This window comes from Neomonachus schauinslandi, chromosome 13 (assembly GCF_002201575.2).
Source record: "Neomonachus schauinslandi chromosome 13, ASM220157v2, whole genome shotgun sequence".
NCBI lineage: Eukaryota > Metazoa > Chordata > Mammalia > Carnivora > Phocidae > Neomonachus > Neomonachus schauinslandi.
Window position 1 is genome coordinate 13,495,532 of NC_058415.1, and position 21,849 is coordinate 13,517,380.

The 21,849-nt window shown below is 42.2% G+C and overlaps 1 protein-coding gene across 12 annotated transcripts in view; it reads right to left on the reverse strand.

Moving 5' to 3' along the window:
* Positions 1-21,849, reverse strand: part of TRPM3 (transient receptor potential cation channel subfamily M member 3) — an 827,080-nt gene that overhangs the window by 494,251 nt on the left and 310,980 nt on the right. For 8 of the 12 annotated variants that reach the window (XM_021694439.1, XM_021694437.1, XM_021694435.1 and 5 more), the window contains exon 1: positions 9,369-9,545. The exons of the other annotated variants lie outside the window; for them this stretch is intronic. In XM_021694439.1, the coding sequence (XP_021550114.1) occupies positions 9,369-9,545 (177 nt within the window). Of the gene's footprint in view, positions 1-9,368; positions 9,546-21,849 lie in introns of those variants that run through there. 12 annotated transcript variants of the gene reach the window in all.

The following is a 21,849-nucleotide window of genomic DNA, read 5'->3' on the forward strand; positions in this document are numbered from 1 at the left end:
CATTGGGCGCCTGGGTGGCTCAGTTGGTTAAGCGACTGCCTTCGGCTCAGGTCATGATCCTGGAGTCCCGGGATCGAGTCCCACATTGGGCTCCCTGCTCGGCAGGGAGTCTGCTTCTCCCTCTGATCCTCCTCCCTCTCATGCTCTCTCTCTCTGTCTCATTCTCTCTCTCAAATAAATAAATAAAATCTTGAAAGCAAGGGGCATCTAGGTGGCTCATTCAGTCAAGTGTGTGACTCTTGATTTCGGCTCAGGTCATAATCTCAGGGTCATGTGATAGAGCCCTGCATTGGGCTCTGTGCTGGGTGTGGAGGCTGCTTAAGATTCCCTCCTTTTGCCCTTCCCCTCTCGATCACTCTCTCTCGCACTCGCACTCTCTCTCTCTCTCAAAAATATAAAAGAATGGCCCAGCAAGACAACTATGTAGTATTTCTTCTAATAATACTTTCTCTAATTCAACATTATTAAAGGTAATATGTTAAAGTCTCTTAGATCACAAAATTAAGGAATGCCCTTTCTCCAACATAATCAATAGATGAGGTAATTACAATCTCTCACTTTCTCTTTCAACAAATATTTTCAAAGCAGGTATCCGGTGCTATCTATTTACAGTTTCTTTCTTGAGTATGTAATTTTATTCTGCATCACTTTTACTGAGTATTAATTATTGGTTCAATTCCTTAACTAATCATCCAATTTGGGGAACATAGGAAGTATACCCACTCAAGCTCAAAGTTTTCTTTAATTAGACAAAAATGCCAAGACCCTGTAATAGCATTTGGTTCTTCTGCGTAATAACTTCAGAGAACTGCATCAAGAGCACAGTTATCTATTCGGACATTTACCTACTCAAGTGTAATTCATCTAGCACTCAAAATATTCTAAACTCTTTGCGAAATGCACACACCGGATTGTCTAAAATGATCCTCATGAGGTGAAAGAACTAATATTATAACATGCTAAAAGCAAAGATAGAAATACTCACTGATTTTTATAGACATGCATAAAAGGAGAACCTAATCTGGTTTTGGGGATTCGGGGAAATTCTTCCTAAATTCATCCAGCTCACCTGAGTTCAGTATTAAAATATGGGCGGGAGTTAGGTAGGAAGCGTGACTCAGATTTCCCAGGCAGTGGAAATAGCTTGTGTAAAAAGCCCGGCTACAAGGAATTTCAAGGTTTGAGGAAGGAAAGACAAAATATAAAGGTAAAGAAGTAGGCAAAGGATTGATCACTGAGGATGTTATATACCATACCCAGGAGGTTAGATTTTAGTCTACAGGAGAAAAGGAACCACTGAAGAATGTCAAATATGGCAGCATCCTACTCTTACTTGCATTTTAAGTGGACCATTCTGGTGACAGTAGGGAGGATCAATCTGAAGTAGACAACTATAGTATTTTGGATCCAAGAATAAGAGACTGATCTTGGGAACTATGAATAGACAGAAGGAGTAGAGTAGACACATATTTATGAGGAAACCTGGCAGAACTAGTTGGCTGATTATGGAAGGGATGGGAGCCAACAAAGTAAAAGGCATAAGCCCAGGTTTTCTAGTTCAGACAACTAGAGTAATTTGGCAATGGCAGAATGATCAGGGCAAATATTAGACTTAGTGCTTTCTTTGCTGCAGAGTTTTTCTGCCTCCAAACCATGTACGTACATCATTTCTTTACATAAACAAGAAAGAGGTTGATGTGCCATGCTTTACTTTTTTAAAGAGATTTCTTTTAGAGAGAGAGCACCTATGGGGGGTGGGGGGCGGGAGGGGCAGAGGAAGAGGGAGAGAGAGAGAGAGAATCCTCAAGCAGAGTCCCCACTGAGTGCATAGCCCAAAGTGGGCCTCAATCCCACAACCCTGAGATCATGACCTGAGCCGAAATCAAGAGTCAGACGCTTAACCCACTGAGCCACCGAGGCGCCCCGCCATGTTTTCTTTTAATACAGGATACCACTTATCTACCATACATTTCTAGCACCTAAACTAGCTCCCTGCGTGATCCCTTAAGAGACAATTATGAAAGTTATCCAATACTCTGTGAGCACGGGGACTTTTAAGATATGGAAACATCATGGGCCTATATACACTTAGAGAGAGAGATTGTGTGTTCAGTTTTCAACAATAAAAATCAGATACTGAGGTGTGGTCATGCCAGAGGCATAATAAACCAGTGTGTCTCTTTACTTAAGTGTCACACTTCAGAAGACATAGTCTCCAAATATTACAATGCATAAGGTTCATCTGTATTGCTTGTTTAAATGCAGATTCTCAAGGTCTTCCCAAGGGTTTATCTTAGTAGGTTTGGATGGAATCCCAAGAAATTGATTCTGTAACAGGGAGTCTTGGAGCACACTTTGAGAAACACTTCAAGGGTTCATTTGGTGCATACATCTTCCTCCAAGGCAATTTAATATAGAAGATGTTGCTGTTAAGAGATTTATAAATAGAATCAATTCCTTCCTTCCTTCCTTCCTACCTATTTATCCATCCATCTTGAAAAATCTTTAATTATTTGGGGGAGAAGAAGTAAAAGTTATCAATGCTATCCCGAAACTCAATTCCTATGCACATGCCTCTGAAAATGGAAGTAGAGAGCAGCCACCGGTTGGTGAATTTCCAAGTGCTTTTAAAAATAAATTATGTGTGATAAACGTACAAATTCAATATCCCCCTCCTAGAGATTTTGTTATGCCTGCCCCCACCCCACCATAGCAGTTATACTACTGTATCTTTCTCATATGTTCAAGAGCCAAGAAAATTTTGTTCAGCTCAGCTCTCCTTATTTAATAATATTAGGCATCATTTAAGAAAAATTTCAAGTATAAAACAAATTTACATTTTGAATGTGTTTTTCCAAATGAAAGCCCAGAATGTTCTCTTCCTCCCCTCCCCATTCTGGTCCAGAATCTCTTCCTGCATTAGTTTTTGAAGGCTGTAGGGTAGAGTGGGCAAGAGTAGTTTGGAGCAACTCCACCACTGTAGACATTGGTTATGGCTGCTTTGGCCTTGGCCCCCAAGTAAATAGGACACTGCTCACTTGGTATAACCACCTTCCATTGGAATCAAAGGAACATGCACTTGAGTGACCTCTGCAATCCCAAGGGCACAGGTGAATGATAAAGGGGGCATAGATACGATATTGCAGAATTTTTACCCTACACACCATCTTTGGGAGCTCAGGTTCACAAGTCTCCAGGTGAATTCAATAGAATAGAAACACCTGAAATTGTATGTCACATGACCGAAAACAACTCAGGGAAATAATATATAAACAAAACAGAGATAGAGGGACAACCATTCCTCCAGATTATTTTGTCATCTACAAATCAAAACAGGGCAGCTGAACTCAATTTACTTCTTTACCTGTAAATGACCACTCATGATTAAATTTTGGAAACCTGAACTGTTTACTTAAAACCTTTTGCTCTCACTGTTTACTATCACAAAATCTGTTCTGCCCAGATGCCAGCATAAGAAAGGGCATTTAATCTAGTTTCCCTCCAGCTCAGCTGAATCTATGTCAGCTCTTCTCCATGTGTGGTCCTTCTAAGAGCTGTTCGCATCACAATCACTGAAGAGCTCGTTAAAATGCAAATTCCCAGGCCCACCACCTACCTACTGAATAAGCACCCCTGGGGATGGCCTTGGATATCTGCCGGGGTCACAAGCTCCCAGGTGATTCCTAAGCATCTTCAGGATTCCACATACTTGCATTGCTTGTTTATTCTTCAATAAACGTTTACTGAATACTTTTTTTTTTTTTTTGGTCAGCCAGAGCTTTTAAAACTCCTTTTCATGTCAGTAATAGAGAGGGAGAAAGGATAAGATCTAGTTGTCTGCAGACGAGCCTGGAGCCAGGTGATGTTACCGCAACAAGATGAGGGAGGGGAGGATGAAAATCCACTGCTGGAGAGGCACTGTTCTCTTTAGCTACCGGAAGTCCTACCTACAAGGAAGGCAGAGCCCTTTCCCTTGAGACAGACCTTGCCCCGTATTACTGGGACTCCACAAGTCATCCTGGAGCCAGGTGTCCCTGCACTCAGACTCCCAGCCACATCCTCCCTCTTTCCCCAGCGACCACACACTTCCAGTCTTTTTTTCCGTAACAGAGGGCACCAGAAGACAGAGCTCTCCAGAGAGACAGGAGGGTTTCTTGTTGCCTCAGGAATTTCCGTCAGGCTGCCCGAGAACATTTCACAAAAAGGCAAGTCACATGGTGACTGCTCAGCAGCCTGAATCAAGCCACCATCTGAAACACACCGGACGGATTTTCTCTCTCCCGCGTTTCAGTTTGAGCACAATTTCTTTTCTTTTTTCTCTGCTTTCTCTCATTTTCTTAAAGGGAATCTGAGGCTGGCTTGCTGAGATGAAAAGACGCGCTTCCTTTACTAGAAGCCCTTAACATTTTTCCTGATAATACACTATGTTGGCCTACAAGCAATTGATTCTTCAAGGGTCTCATCTTTAAGGCACTTAGAATTGGCCCCTAAGATATTCCCTGACCTTGCTCGCCAAGGTTCACCGACACATCTAGATAGAACACATGTGTGTTTTCTCTCCCGTGGTGGAAACTTACCTGCTACTCACTAGCAGGTGGCTCAGGAGGGCCTCGTGCTGGCAAAGCAAAAAACTTTGGTTTATTGACATTCCTCTATGTGCCACATAAAAATTTAGGATTTCAGATGTGAAAAGGAGATTTTGGAAGTCTTAAATTTAAAACATACATTGAAATGAATCTCAACCTAACTGTTTCCTACAAGTTCGAGACCATCAAAGGGAAGTCAGTTTCCGGAATGTCTGGCATCAACTGTAGAAGCAGACAGACTCAGTTCATCTTGTCATGAGGATCTCACTATGCTTCAGGGACAGTATAATGGACACTGGTTACCATTACAAGGAATTATAGAAATAGAAAACCTTAGTAATTGAGCAGAATTTATGCTCATCTTGTAGCCTACCTTGACCACTACTCTCAATAATTCCCCTTTTGTTACCCAGTTCACTTTCATTAATCCTTTGGATAATAATAGGAAAGAGAGGAGAAAAGTGAGCTTTTTAACTAGATTCCAAAAAATTGGGAGTTTACTATGCATACAATCTAAAAAAATTAGAAGAGATATTCCTGATTGCATATTATTTACTTCAAAGAGTCCTGTGATCAAGTATTCACTGGGGCTCATACTCACCAATGACATGGAATTACTTCATTTTTTCCTCAATCCCCCTGGAATAACTGACATACCCTTTCCAACTCAAGAAAGAGAAACCACAAAATGAGAAGTTCTATCCTTCCTTCTCAAGATTTTTCTTTATTCTCAGACAGGGGGACCTCTAACCAACTAGCTACAAAGATCAAAACTCAGAACTTAGCCTAAATTCTTCCCTTCAGCACAATTAATCAAGTTAACAAAGCTCTGTTTATTTTACCTCCCTTCCTCCTGCCTTAGCCCACATCTTCATCAATTCTCTGGGCCTCCAATTTCACCTCTAAGCTTTCGATCCTACCATCTTCTACCCATTCTAGAGAGTACAGCCAGAGCAATCTATTTAATACCTGAATCTGGAAGTCACCTCCCTGCTAACATCCCTTTGATCGTACTCCATAGTTTTCAGGAAAATTGTCAAACGTCTTAGCTTAGCAGCTAAGGCCCTATATGATTTTAAATGCTGCTGAATGTTCTAGTCCTCTTCTATTTGAATATCCAATCCAGTTGAACTATTTTTAGCCTCAAGAGATTATGTTCTTTCATACCCACAGAGGATGGTAGCCTTTACCACATGGAATCTTAGCACTGGATACAAGTCAAGACCTAACCTCTTCATTTTAAAGAAGAGGACACCAAGTTACAGAGAGGTTAAGTAATTTACCCAAGGTCACACAGGTGGTTAGGAACACAACAGAATTAGGATCCAGTGTTTAGATCTAACTCTCCAGAATATAATTTCTTTAATCTATTTTGACATAGCTCCAAGTACAAAATCAGACTCCTTCTCAGTATACAACTTGGAAAATCCTAAAATGATAGGTCTTGGTCTTGACAGACAAACTGGCTTAAATGTATCTAAAATCTGTTCAAAGTACAGAGCTTCCCCTTCCCTTAGTGCAACCCATTTTCAGAAGCCTTCTCTTCAGTAAGTCCACCGAGACTTCAATACAAACAAAGCTCTCCACCCTAAAATTAACCTTCAAATTCATCATAAGTTACCAAAATAAAAATTTCCCAAATAAAACAATGGCAGAGGGCAGACCTAATAATGAATATGAAATATGCTAAGAACATTCTGTCACTGAAATAAACTTGACTTCTTGTGATTAGCAAGATGAAATCTTAAAACACTTAAGAATGAAGCAAAGGACAACTGAAGAGAAATAGTTTGGACAGGGTCCCATTTGAAACGTATCCGTTTGAAAACAGCCTCTGTCTTTTGGCTATCATTATCATGAGCCTGTCCAAAAATTCATTTTCGAGTGTTATTTCCAAATGCAATCTCAAATTCAAAATGTGAGTTGGTTGGCATGTTCAAAATTTGCTCTGAGATGGACAAAGCAACAAATGAGATGTTTTCAGAATGAATAATAAGTATATTCCAACATTCGTTCATTGAGTTTAATTCATGCTTCAGATGCCAGCCTTCCGCTTCTAATTCCTTAGTATCCTGTTTCTATTAGGAAATAGAGAAAACAGGATTATAAAGCCATTTCTAAATATTAACATGGTGCTGAAATAAGGTAGCCAAGAAACATACATTCTCAAGGAGAGGGCAGCAAGGGAAATTGGCTTGAGCCCAGTCTGTGAGAAATGGTGAGTGATCTGGGGTTAGCTAAATCTGACCATACCATCACACCCTCTACTGCATTACTGACAAGACAGAGCACTGGAAAAAAAAACATATCAGGAAGATGCTTGGAACGGGACCAAAAATTACCTGTTGAGTGGGAGAACTGGGTCTGTTAGCTTATGATTTCAATAGACTCAGGGATGCCCAGAGAAGCCATCCACTAAATTACCATGGTGGTGACAGTGTGGGAGAGGGAGAATAGGAGACTGGGAAGGGAGGGAGGGAAATAGGAAAGAACAGTAAGAATCACAGTTATTAAGTATTTAATTTATAAACTAAGCCAGGAAGAACACAGACCAAAAGATGCAAATGATTACTCAGGAACTTCCAGTTTACTTGAAATATAAAAGCAGGGCAAGAATACGTAGGGATTAGCAAAGCAGATAAGACAGCAGTAATCCAAAGGGGGAAAAAACTACACGACATTCATATCCAGAATGTTGCTGATGTAAAACTGATACACAAAAGTAGCTCTCCTTTCTTTCTAAGTCTTGCTGAAGGAATCTGGTATCACTTTTTTTTTTTAAAGAGTTTGAAATATGTTCACTATCTGAAGTTTCCTAGGACAGGTATGCTCTTTCAAAAATACAGATGTCATTTACAAAGGAACTTCTCTAGTAAGACACATCCTGTCTTTCATGTATTGAGAGAATTGGAAGGACCCTCATCAGTATACTTTATTAGATGACTTGTTATAAAGCACCATGTTAAAAAAGCATGGTGGGCGTCAACTGAATACCAATCACAGTATTGGTGCAGTATTGATAGTAGTTTCCATTAAAAAAGACAACAGCTGTTCTCAGAATAAGTAATCTACTTCAAATAGATACTTCTCTGCTGGTTTTGTGACTGGGAAATGATGAATAACGTTTCCCATTAAAAAAAAACTAGAGCATTAATGAATAATATATTGAGAGTGCTATGCACATATACCTGTTAAGAACGTCATTATGTAAGTTAAAAAGGCTTATTTGGGGGGTAGGGGCAATGAATGACTTTAAGTGAAAAATGGTTCTCATTGCACATGGGATTGCTAGAGTCTATTTTCTCAGTCCTCGTTAGATTTGCCAAGACATCCTTTGCCCCAGACCCTTGATTCAATAGTGATGCTAGAGGAAAATTTACATTCATTTGTTTCGTTCCCTGGCCCCATTCTTTCGCATGCCCTATCACACACGTTCCTATACAGCGAAAACACTTCTATCCAAGGACACTTCTCTCCCACTCCTTATTCCCAAATTGGCTTTTCCTCCTCAATACTCTCTTAGGGAAGCAAACCATCGCCATGACAACAATATGATGGGGGTTTGAACCGGACATGGGGCAGCCTTTGTCAAAGTTAACATGGGGTTTTAGTTGAACAGGATAAGGACAACTCAGATACTGGGTAATGCTCTCTTGTGAGGAGCCACTTAGCTGTGCAACTAATTGTCCACATCAAACTTAAACCAACCAAACCAGAGCCTCAGGGAAAAAAAAAAAATGCTGCAAGTGTCATTTATTCAGGACTAATTCTTTAATCCTTCACTATAGTCAATTAGGCTCAATATCCAGTGGTCATTAAATCACAGTATCATATTAATATGGAAAAGAGAATAAAGAACTTTGCTTTGCCTTTTTAACTTCACATGGATGTGGGACATCCAGAGATACGTACTTTTCCCAAAAAAGTGTTAGCACATTCTCTTTTCTAGGAAAAAATACTTGTTTTCTGCACCTTTTAAATTTTACGTCTATTTTCTTCCCCATTAGACAGATGATGAAGGTGAATTATTATGGAGTTGTGGGGACTTTTTCAGTATCTTTAATGTATTTGCTTCTAAAAGAGGAGTGCTGCAAACACAAGATGACAATTCTAAGCTCAGGTGTAGTACCATTCTTTTGTGTAACTCCTAGCCGGAGCTCAAGGCATACGTTCAATATATATTTAACAACACTTTCCCACTACTGGCTTCACTTAGGAGACTAAAATTATCATGCCTTTCTAAAAACAAGGACACCAAAGAAGTCACAATCTGATGAGATTCATTCTTTGTCTTTACCTGAGTGACCACCTAAGGACACAGGGCTTTTAAAATAGTGAGGAGAATCCTTTGTTCTCTCAGGTTCCATTTAAAGGGAAAGTGGGTCGAAGGGCTTCCCCAGGGAGGGGGGAAAAAAAAAAACCCGAAGAACCAAACACCCAGGAGTAAGAGATTTCACTCCCACTACGGTTCCCACCTTCCCAAAGAATTTAATGAATTCTATTTTAGGGATGTTTAGGGCGGGGGGCCGAGGGGAGCAAGCACTCGGCAGCCCATTCTTGGCCACCATAATCTCATTCTCAAATGTGGCTCAGACCATCTCTCCTCCCTGACACCATGGGGGTGGTGAGGGACTGCTGAGATCCTCTCCCAGCCTTGGGCAACAGAGCCAGCACCCTAAGCGTTTGTGCTCCCCAAAAGGTGTGTCCCAGCCCAAGTGCGAAGTTGGGTATTTAGACCTGAAAAGCACAATCAGAGCCATTCAAAGCAGCAAGTTACAGTACCTTAAGAAGTCTGACAGATGGGAGAAAGGCTGCGTGGCACAGCTTCCGGATGGTCCAGTTTAGGGGACGAGGAGCATCAGTTTGATTCATGACCCCTTCCAAATTCCACCGGGAAAACCAAAAACTGCAAACCTGAGCAATGCCTAGAAAATAAACGGTCCCCCACTGCCTTGGCATCCCATGGTCATCTCCACACCTGCAAATTCCATCACGGCAGAGGCTTCCTGGAACTTGGGAGATTAGTCAAGTGGCGTTGCCTGAGCCACGGAACCTTCTTAAGAAAGCCACCTCCCCTCTCCCTGCAGCCGTGCTCATGCATACCAAACGTGGCTGAATGGAGGCACAGTGCCTGCTGCTTCGGGGAGGGGATGCACGGTTTTGAGGGAGAAGGACAGCCTGCACAAACCAGCCTGTGGTCGCAGTCAGAGCAGCCTGCTCCGAATGCGCGCTCCCTCGCCGGCTCTCCTCCCAGGGAACGCAAGTCAGGCGCTGGAGGAGCACCCGGGCCATTTGCTCTGTTCTCGCTTGCTTTGGGGAGGGGGGGAGCCAGGAGGAGAGCAAGAGGGAAAAATCAATAAAGCCAGAACGAGCAACTTGCACTTTCTTGCACAAAGCATCTTTGAGGGGCTGGAAACTGGCACAAGGGGAGGGGCTAGGACACAGAGGGAGAAAGGATGCCTCCAAATGATAAGATAAACACTCGCCTTTTGATTTATGTGACATAATAAATGGAGAGCTGTTGTAAAATGGATCTACAGTCAAAGGGATCTCTGTCGTGTTCCGGGATTTTTATTAAATGGGATAGAAGGTCCTCGCCCTGGTATAGACATTATATAGATGACGGATAGGCGGACTGACAGAGAGAAGCGAACTAACACACAGCCACTGGGAGCGGCGAGTTATTCCTTTCATAGAAAGCAGTGCAAACTAACGGATGTTGGGCTTACCTTTTAGAAATGGCAGTTTCTAAACTGGGGCTTATATCTCCCTGGAAAGCCACTTGATACTCTTTCTCTGCAACAGAAATTTAACCCTCAAGGTGCCACATAGGATGCTTTCCATTAAAGATCGAGTTTCCTCAAGTGGGGATACCCACCCCCATCATTTTCTAAGGACGGCTTTAAGAGTGAGAGAGAGAGTGGCTGAGTTAGCATGATTCCGGCACCTGTGGTGAAAGAGAGAATAAAGGAGAACTTTCCATCTGAAGGTAGAAACTGGATAATTTCACTTAAAGTGGTGAAGTTCTGGTGTTGGCAAGAGGAAGGTCAAGTCACAACCCAGTGTGAACTCCCGCTCCCCCGCCCCCCACCAGGCATCAGACCTTGATGGGTGTAGTTGACCCGTGGCTGCCCAGGAGAATCCCCACATCCTTATAGCATTGCCATCTTCCCGATTTTTCCTAAGTCCCTCCCCATGACTACTCTGATTTTCCATTTCTAATGACCTTGAGGAGATTAGTAAATCCTAGCCCCACAGCTTACGCATTCCGAAGCAGAATCGAGAGAGGGGAGAGCAGATGTGACACGCTGGGACCCTGCTGTAATTCAGATTTAGGGACAACTTGAATCCTCCCTGGAGTGTAATAAATACCTGACACACTGCATTACAACACTATTTCCCTCACGATGGTCCTGTGTGAGGGAGCTAAGGACACTTGCAGAAAATCTCATCTATTGGTGGAATCCAGACCACTGACTTGCCTTGTAGAAAATTCAGTGTCTGAGTCTCTTCTACGCAACAATTTCACTTTAAAAGATTCCCCCACACAGTTGGTTCATTTTCTGCCACCATTCTATTTCCACAAAAGATTAAGGATAGCTTTGAAATAATAACAGCTCACACGCATTGTGGTCAGCACTCTGAATGCATTACCAAAGTTCCTGTCAACAGCACCCTATCAAGTAGATGCTATGGTCATATCCCCACTTCAAAGGACTTGAGAAATTAGTAACAGGCCTAAAATACATAACTAGTAAAACCAGAATTTAGATGGAAAACAGTCTATTAAACTACAAAGACAAGCGTTCTCTTCTTTCTTTCATAATTATGGGAAGCCAGCAATAAAGCCAGTGCCTCAGTTTTCTGGTGATTCAACTATACAAGAGCTGAGCTAAAAGCCCTTGAAGAAGAAATGCTCCACGTTTCTTCCAGATCATTGCTTTGCTGTGATGTTGATGCAGTAGTAAGCAACATAAATTCTAGAATCAGGCTGCATGGTTCCAATTCTAATTCTAACCCTGGCCTTGGGCAATCTGCTCACCTACTCTGTGCTTTAGAGTCTTCATCTGTAAACCGAGATACAAACAAAACCGCACAGCTGAAGTTATTCTGAGGACTGAATGAGCGGCTATCAGCCAAGTACTCAGAACAGTGCCCGGCACAGACTGAGTCCCTTCCACCATGATTGATCTTCTAGGCAGCTTGTGTTGATGTTGAGGTAGGAGCCCGCTGATCATTTCCATTAAGTGTGCACCAGTGTGTGCACTTCTAGGACCAGATAATGAAGCTGAGCAAGGCAGATTAAACCTGGCTGTTTCCTATGAGTTAACCGTGAGTTTCACAAATGGGGTAAAGAGGAAGGTGGGAGCCTATGGGGTCAGTATGGGTTTCCTCATGCTATACTGCAGGGTGGCGTTCGGCAGAATGCAAGATGTCGCCTTTAGTGAAGCTCCAAGGCTCCAGGCTCTCTGAGATATTAAATGCCACACGGTGGTTCCCTTGTAGTTGTGAGAAGTCCACCCAAGAAAATGCTGAAACACGCAGTTGCCTCTCCCCTTGCCCCCTCACTGTTCCAAACTGTTAAAGGACCCCCACACAAATGCCAGCATCATTCTGAAAACACACAGCCTTTGATCCTCCTAGCCCCTTTAATTTTTAGCGAATAACTTTAGTCAAAGAGAATAGTTAGGAACCCTGCAGAACAGCAAAGGAGGAGGACTCTCAGCTCTCTCTAATGGCAATTAGAGAGAAGCACAGAACCTCTGGAGAATTGCTTTGGAGACTACACCGCAAGAGAGGTATAGATCAAAGAGGGAAGGCAGTGCTAGAGAGGAGGGTTTTCTTCCATCATTGGAGTAGTTTGGGCCAGAATGGTCTCCTATCAAAACATCTGGGGGGGGGGGGACGGAGCAAGATGGCGGAGGAGTAGGAGACCTGGATTTCGTCTGGTCTCAGGAATTCAGTTGGATAGGGATCAAACCATTCTGAACACCTACAAACTCAACAGGAGATCGAAGAAAAGAAGAGCAACAACTCTCTCATCAGAAAAGTGACCACTTTCTGGAAGGTAGGACGTGCGGAGAAGTGAATCCGAGGCGATATTCGGGAGGATAGATGGCGGGGGAGGGGCCTCTGGTGGCCGCTTCTGGCAAGTGATAGAGCCCCAGGGCACACAGTCAGAACTTTTAGAAGTCGGGTCCTCTGAGGGACGTCACTCCGGTGGCTAAGCGGGGGGTGGAACCCTCGTGGGACAGTGTGGTCTCAGGACCCTCGGGGTCACAGAAAGACCGGGGGTGCCTGAGTGTGGCAGAGCTCCCAGGTATAGGAGTGGGAAGCCGGCTGCAGAGATGGAGTGGAGGCCCGGGCTCTCAGCTCCGGGTGGCCATAAACCGTGATCCGCGGCACAGTCGGGCCACTGCTCCTGCAGCAGGGACCCCACAAGGAGCAGACCCGGGGAGACTCACCTTCTTCCCCCAGAAGGAGAGGCGCGGGAGTGCACCGCAAGGATCTGCTGGGTTTGGAGACTCCACACGGGGTCGGGTGTCGGAGATAGAAACACGCGGTCACGGGCCGGGTGAGCACGGAGTGCGGCCAGAGACTGGGGAGATGGGAGTGAGTGACTGCTTTTCTCTGGGGGCTCACTGAGGAGCGGGGCCTCAAGTTCTCAGCTCCTCCGGGGCAGGGACTGGGAGGACGCCGTTTTCACTCTCGGCCTCCAAAGCTGTACGGAAAGCTTGCAGGGAACAAAAGCTCCTGAGAGCAAACCTGAGCAGATTACTTAGCCTGGACCAGCAAGGGAGGGGCAATTCCGCCTCCGGCAAAGACATTTGGAAACCACGGCAACAGGGCCCTTTTAGAACTTTTAGAAGTCGGGTCCTCTGAGGGAGGACCCTTTAATTTTTAGCGAATAACTTTAGTCAAAGAGAATAGTTAGGAACCCTGCAGAACAGCAAAGGAGGAGGACTCTCAGCTCTCTCTAATGGCAATTAGAGAACCTCTGGAGAATTGCTTTGGAGACTACACCGCAAGAGAGGTGTAGTCTCTCATTAATCTATTCTCCTCTGCACAAAATGACAAGATGGAAAAAAACACCTCAACAAAAAGAACAAGAGGTAGTACCGACTGCCAGGGACCTACTCAATACGGACATTAGTATGATGTCGGATCTAGAGTTCAGAATCATCACTTTAAAGGTACTAGCTGGGCTTCAAAAAAGCATGGAAGTTATTAAAGAAACCCTTTCTGGAGAAGTAAAAGAACTAAAATCTAATCAAGTCGAAATCAAAAAGGCTATTAATGAGGTGCAATCAAAAATGGGGGCGCTAACTGCTAGGATAAATGAGGCATAAGAGAGAATCAGTGATATAGAAGACCAAATGATGGAAAATAAAGAAGCTGAGAAAAAGAGAGAGAAACAACTACTGGATCATGAGGGCAGAATTCGAGAGATAAGCAATAGTATAAGACGAAACAACATTAGAATAATTGGGATCCCAGAAGAAGAAAGAGAGAGGGGCAGAAGGTATAATGGAGAAAATTATAGCAGAGAACTTCCCTAATTTGGGAAAGGAAACAGGCATCAAAATCCAGGAAGCACAGAGAACCCCTCTCAAAATCAATAAAAATAGGTCAACATCCTGACATCTAATAGTAAAACTTACGAGTCTCACAGACAAAGAGAAAATCCTGAAAGCAGCTCGGGACAAGAGATATGTAACCTAAAATGGTAGAAATATTAGATTGGCAACAGACCTATCCATAGAGACCTGGCAGGCCAGAAAGGACTGGCAGGATATATTCAGAGCACTAAATGAGAAAAATATGCAGCCAAGAATACTATATCCAGCTAGGCTGTCATTGAAAATAGAAGGAGAGATAAAGAGCTTCCAGGACAAACAAAAACTAAAGGAATTTGCAAGCACAAAACCAGCCCTACAAGAAATCTTGAAAGGGGTCCTCTAAGCAAAGAGAGAGCCTAAAAGCAACACAGACCAGAAAGGAACACAGACAATATATAGTAACAGTCACCTTACAGGCAATACAATGGCACTAAATTCCTATCTTTCAATAGTTACCCTGAATGTAAATGGGCTAAATGCCCCAATCAAAAGACACAGGCTATCAGATTGGATTAAAAAACAAGACCCATCAATATGCTGTCTGCAAGAGACTCATTTTAGAACCAAAGACACCCCCAGACTGAAAGTGAGGGGGTGGAAAACCATTTACCATGCTCATGGACACCAAAAGAAAGCTGGGGTGGCAATCCTTATATCAGACAAATTAGATTTTAAACCAAAGACTGTAATAAGAGATGAGGAAGGACACTATATCCTACTTAAAGGGTCTATCCAACAAGAAGATCTAACAATTGTAAATATCTATGCCCCTAACATGGGAGCAGCCAATTATATAAGCCAATTAATAACAAAAGCAAAGAAACACATCGACAACAATACAATAATAGTGGGGGACTTTAACACCCCCCTCACTGAAATGGACAGATCGTCTAAGCAAAAGATCAACAAGGAAATAAAGACTTTAAATGACACACTGGACCAAATGGACTTCACAGATATATTTAGAACATTCCATCCCAAAGCAACGGAATACACATTCTTCTCTAGTGCCCATGGAACATTCTCCAGAATCAATCACATCCTAGGTCATAAATCAGTTCTCAACCGGTACCAAAAGATTGGGATCATTCCCTGCCTATTTTCAGACCACAATGCTTTGAAACTAGAACTCAATCACAAGAGGAAAGTCAGAAAGAACTCAAATACATGGAGGCTAAAGAGCATCCTACTAAAGAATGAATGGGTCAACCAGGAAATTAAAGAAGAATTTAAAAAATTCATGGAAACCAATGAAAATGAAAACACAACTGTTCAAAATCTTTGGGATGCAGCAAAGGCAGTCCTAAGAGAAAAGTATATAGCAATACAAGCCTTTCTCAAGAAACAAGAAAGGTCTCAAATACACAACCTAACCCTACAACTAAAGGCGCTGGAGAAAGAACAGCAAATAAAGCCTAAACCCAGCAGGAGAAGAGAAATCATAAAGATCAGAGCAGAAATCAATGAAATAGAAACTAAAAGAACAGTAGAACAGATCAACGAAACTAGGAGCTGGTTCTTTGAAAGAATTAACAAGATTGATAAACCCCTGGCCAGACTTATCAAAAAGAAAAGAGAAATGACCCAAATCAACAAAATCATGAATGAAAGAGGAGAGATCACAACCAACACCAAAGAAATACAAACAATTATAAGAACATATTATGAGAACTCTATGCCAGCAAATTAGATAACCTGGAAGAAATGGATGCATTCCTAGAGATGTATCAACTACCAAAACTGAACCAGGAAGAAATAGAAAACCTGAACAGACCTATAACCACTAAGGAAATTGAAGCAGTCATCAAAAATCTCCCAACAAACAAAAGCCCAGGGCCAGATGGCTTCCCAGGGGAATTCTACCAAACATTTAAAAAATTAATACCTATTCTTCTGAAACTGTTCCAAAAAATAGAAATGGAAGGAAAACTTCCAAACTCATTTTATGAGGCCAGCATTACCTTGATCCCAAAACCAGACAAAGACCCCATCAAAAAGGAGAATTACAGACCAATATCCCTGATGAACATGGATGCAAAAATTCTCACCAAAGGGGGCGGAGCAAGATGGCGGAGGAGTAGGAGACCTGGATTTCGTCTCCTCTCAGGAATTCAGCTGGATAGGGATCAAACCATTCTGAACACCTACAAACCCAACAGGAGATCGAAGAAAGGAATAGCAACAACTCTCTGAACAGAAAAGCGACCACTTTCTGGAAGGTAGGACGTGCGGAGAAGTGAATCCGAGGCGATATTCGGGAGGATAGACGGCGGGGGAGGGGCCTCCGGCGGCCGCTTCTGGCAAGTGATAGAGCCGCGGAGCACAAAATCGGAACTTTTAAAAGTCTGCTCCGCTGAGGGACGTCACTCTGGTGGCTAAGCGGGAGGTGGAACCCTCCGGGACAGTGAGGTCTCAGGACCCTCGGGGTCACAGAAAGACTGGGGGTGCCTGAGTGTGGCAGAGCTCCCAGGTATCGGAGCAGGGAAGCCGGCTGCAGAGGCGCAGCCCAGCTCGGGGTTGCCATAAACCGTGATCCGCGGCACAGTCCGGCCACTGCTCCTCCAGCAGGGACCCAACAAGCGGCAGATCCGGGGAGACTCACCTTCCTCCCCCGGGAGGAGCCGCGCGGGAGGGAGTGCACCGCAGGGATCTGCTGGGTTTGGAGACTCCACCCGGGGTCGGGTGCCAGAGATAGAAACGCGCGGTCACAGGCCGGGTGAGCACAGAGTGCGGCTGGAGACCGGGGAGACGGGAGTGACTGACGGCTTTTCTCTGGGGGCTCACTGAGGAGCGGGGCCCCGAGTTCTCGGCTCCTCCGCGGCAGAGATTGGGAGGCCGCCATTTTCACTCTCCGCCTCCAGAGCTGTACGGAAAGCTCGAAGGGAACAAAAGCCCCGGAGAGCAAACCCCAGCAGATTACTTAGCTGGGAGGGGGCAAGGGCGGGGCAATTCTGCCTCCGGCAAAGACATTTGGAAACCACGGCAACAGGCCCCTCCCCAGAAGATCAGCGAGAACAGCCAGCCAAGACCAAGTTTACCCATCAATGAGAACGGCAGAACTCCAGCTCTAGGGGACTACTGCACATAGAATTCATGGCTTTTTTACCATGATTCTGTAGTATTTCAAAGTTAATTTTTTTTTAACTGTCTTTTTTTCTTTTTTTATTCTTTTTGAATTTTTCTTTTTCCCTTTTTCAACCAACATCTTATCAATCCCTTTTTTTTTTTAAAAAAAAAAAAACATTTTTATTTTTCATTTTTAGAGTCATATTCTATCCCTTCATAGTAGTTACCCATATTTTTGGCTTATATATATAAGTTGTTCTCTCTTTAAAATTTTGAGATAGTTTCTTCTAACAGATCAAAATATACCCTAAATCTCTAGTATATGGTGTTTTCTGTTCCCCTGCCTGATCACATCCTCTCCCTTTTTTTTTTCTTTTTTTAAATCCTCTTCTTTCTTTTTTCAAACAACTTCTTATCAATTCCTTTTATAAAATTTTTTATAATTTCCATCTTTACAGTCATATTCCATCCCTTCATCATATCAACCCTTATTTTTGTACATATATAAGTTTTTCTTTCTTTAAAATTTTGGTAGGGACTTTCTTCTAAAAGACCAAAATACACCCCAAATCTAGTGTGTGGCACTGATCATATTTGATCACATTCTGGTTTTTTTGTTGCTGTTTTGTTTTGTTTGTTTTTGTTTTTATCTTTATCTTTTTCTTTTTTTTCTTTTTCTTTTTTCTCTCTTTCCCTTTCTTTTCCCACTGCTTCAGGTTTTTTCTGATTTGTTTAGAGTATATTTTCTGGGGACGTTGTTACTCTGCTAGCATTTTGTTCTCTCATTAATCTATTCTCCTCTGCACAAAATGACAAGACGGAAAAAATCACCTCAACAAAAAGAACAAGAGGTAGTACCGACTGCCAGGGACCTACTCAATACGGACATTAGTACGATGTCAGATCTAGAGTTCAGAATCATCACTTTAAAGATACTAGCTGGGCTTGAAAAAAATATGGAAGTTATTAGAGAAACCCTTTCTGGAGAAGTAAAAGAACTAAAATCCAACCAAGTAGAAATCAAAAAGGCTATTAATGAGGTGCAATCAAAAATGGGGGCGCTAACTGCTAGAATAAATGAGGCAGAAGAGAGAATCAGTAATATAGAAGATGAAATGATGGAAAATAAAGAAGCTGAGAAAAAGAGAGATAAACAACTACTGGATCACGAGGGCAGAATTCGAGAGATAAGCGATACCATAAGACGAAACAACATTAGAATAATTGGGATCCCAGAAGAAGAAGAAAGAGAGAGAGGGGCAGAAGGTATAATGGAGCAAATTATAGCAGAGAACTTCCCTAATTTGGGGAAGGAAACAGGCATGAAAATCCAGGAAGCACAGAGAACCCCTCTCAAAATCAATAAAAATAGGTCAACACCCCGACATCTAATAGTAAAACTTACGAGTCTCATAGACAAAGAGAAAATCCTGAAAGCAGCTCGGGAGAAGAGATATGTAACCTACAAGGGTAGAAACATTAGATTGGCAACAGACCTATCCACAGAGACCTGGCAGGCCAGAAAGGACTGGCAGGATATATTCAGAGCACTAAACGAGAAAAATATGCAGCCAAGAATACTATATCCAGCTAGGCTGTCATTGAAAATTGAAGGAGAGATAAAAAGCTTCCAGGACAAACAAAAACTAAAGGAATTTGCAAACACAAAACCAGCCCTACAGGAAATCTTGAAAGGAGTCCTCTAAGCAAAGAGAGACCCCAAAGGCAACATAGACCAGAAAGGAACACAGACAATATACGGTAACAGTCACCTTACAGGCAATACAATGGCACTAAATTCCTATCTTTCAATAGTTACCCTGAATGTAAATGGGCTCAATGCCCCAATCAAAAGACACAGGCTATCAGACTGGATTAAAAAACAAGACCCATCGATATGCTGTCTGCAAGAGACTCATTTTCGACCCAAAGACAGCCCCAGATTGAAAGTGAGGGGGTGGAAAACCATTTACCATGCTAATGGACACCAAAAGAAAGCTGGGGTGGCAATCCTTATATCAGACAAATTAGATTTTAAACCAAAGACTGTAATAAGAGATGAGAAAGGACACTATATCATACTTAAAGGATCTATCCAACAAGAAGATCTAACAATTGTAAATATCTATGCCCCTAACATGGGAGCAGCCAATTATATAAGCCAATTAATAACAAAAGCAAAGAAACACATCGACAACAATACAATAATAGTGGGGGACTTTAACACCCCCCTCACTGAAATGGACAGATCATCTAAGCAAAAGATCAACAAGGAAATAAAGACTTTAAATGACACACTGGACCAAATGGACTTTACAGACATATTCAGAACATTCCACCCCAAAGCAACGGAATACACATTCTTCTCTAGTGCCCATGGAACATTCTCCAGAATAGATCACACCCTAGGTCATAAATCAGGTCTCAACCGGTACCAAAAGATTGGAATCATTCCCTGCCTATTTTCAGACCACAATGCTTTGAAACTAGAGCTCAATCACAAGACAAAAGTCAGAAAGAACTCAAATACATGGAGGCTAAAGAGCATCCTACTAAAGAACGAATGGGTCAACCAGGAAATTAAAGAAGAATTAAAAAAATACATGGAAACCAATGAAAATGAAAACACAACTATTCAAAATCTTTGGGATGCAGCAAAGGCAGTCCTAAGAGGAAAGTATATAGCAATACAAGCCTTTCTCAAGAAGCAAGAAAGGTCTCAAGTACACAACCTAACCCTACACCTAAAGGAGCTGGAGAAAGAACAGCAAATAAAGCCTAAACCCAGCAGGAGAAGAGAAATAATCAAGATCAGAGCAGAAATCAATGAAATAGAAACTAAAAGAACAGTAGAACAGATCAATGAAACTAGGAGCTGGTTCTTTGAAAGAATTAACAAGATTGATAAACCCCTGGCCAGACTTATCAAAAAGAAAAGAGAAATGACCCACATCAACAAAATCATGAATGAAAGAGGAGAGATCACAACCAACACCAAAGAAATACAAACAATTATAAGAACATATTATGAGCAACTCTATGCCAGCAAATTAAATAACCTGGAAGAAATGGATGCATTTCTAGAGATGTACCAACTACCAAAACTGAACCAGGATGAAATAGAAAACCTGAACAGACCTATAACCACTAAGGAAATTGAAGCAGTCATCAAAAATCTCCCAAAAAACAAAAGCCCAGGGCCAGATGGCTTCCCAGGGGAATTCTACCAAACATTTCAAGAATTAATACCTATTCTTCTGAAACTATTCCAAAAAATAGAAATGGAAGGAAAACTTCCCAACTCATTTTATGAGGCCAGCATTACCTTGATCCCAAAACCAGACAAAGACCCCATCAAAAAGGAGAATTACAGACCAATATCCCTGATGAACATGGATGCAAAAATTCTCACCAAAATACTAGCCAATAGGATCCAACAGTACATTAAAAGGATTATTCACCATGACCAAGTGGGATTTATCCCTGGGCTGCAAGGTTGGTTCAACATCCGCAAATCAATCAATGTGATACAATACATTAACAAAAGAAAGAACAAGAATCATATGATCCTCTCAATAGATGCAGAAAAAGCATTTGACAAAGTACAGCATCCTTTCTTGATCAAAACTCTTCAGAGTATAGGCACAGAGGGTACATACCTCAATATCATAAAAGCCATCTATGAAAAACCTACAGCGAATATCATTCTCAATGGGGAAAAACTGAGAGCTTTCCCCCTAAGGTCAGGAACGCGGCAGGGATGTCCACTATCACCACTGCTATTCAACATAGTATTGGAAGTCCTAGCCACAGCAATCAGACAACAAAAAGAAATCAAAGGCATCCAAATTGGCAAGGAAGAAGTCAAACTCTCACTCTTTGCAGATGATATGATACTTTATGTGGAAAACCCAAAAGACTCCACCCCAAAACTGCTAGAACTCATACAGGAATTCAGTCAAGTGGCAGGATATAAAATCAATGCACAGAAGTCAGTGGCATTCCTATACACCAACAACAAGACAGAAGAAAGAGAAATTAAGGAGTCGATCCCATTTACAATTGCACCCAAAACCATAAGATACCTAGGAATAAATCTAACCAAAGAGACAAAGGATCTGTACTCAGAAAACTATAAAATACTCATGAAAGAAATTGAGGAAGACACAAAGAAATGGAAAAACATTCCATGCTCATGGATTGGAAGAACAAATATTGTGAAGATGTCAATGCTACCTAGAGCAATCTACACATTCAATGCAATCCCCATCAAAATACCATCCACTTTTTTCAAAGAAATGGAACAAATAATCCTAAAATTTGTATGGAACCAGAAAAGACCCCGCATAGCCAGAGGAATGTTGAAAAAGAAAAGCAAAGCCGGCGGCATCACAATTCCGGACTTCCAGCTCTATTACAAAGCTGTCATCATCAAGACAGCATGGTACTGGCACAAAAACAGACACATAGATCAATGGAACAGAATAGAGAGCCCAGAAATGGACCCTCAACTCTATGGTCAACTCATCTTTGACAAAGCAGGAAAGAATGTCCAATGGAAAAAAGACAGTCTCTTC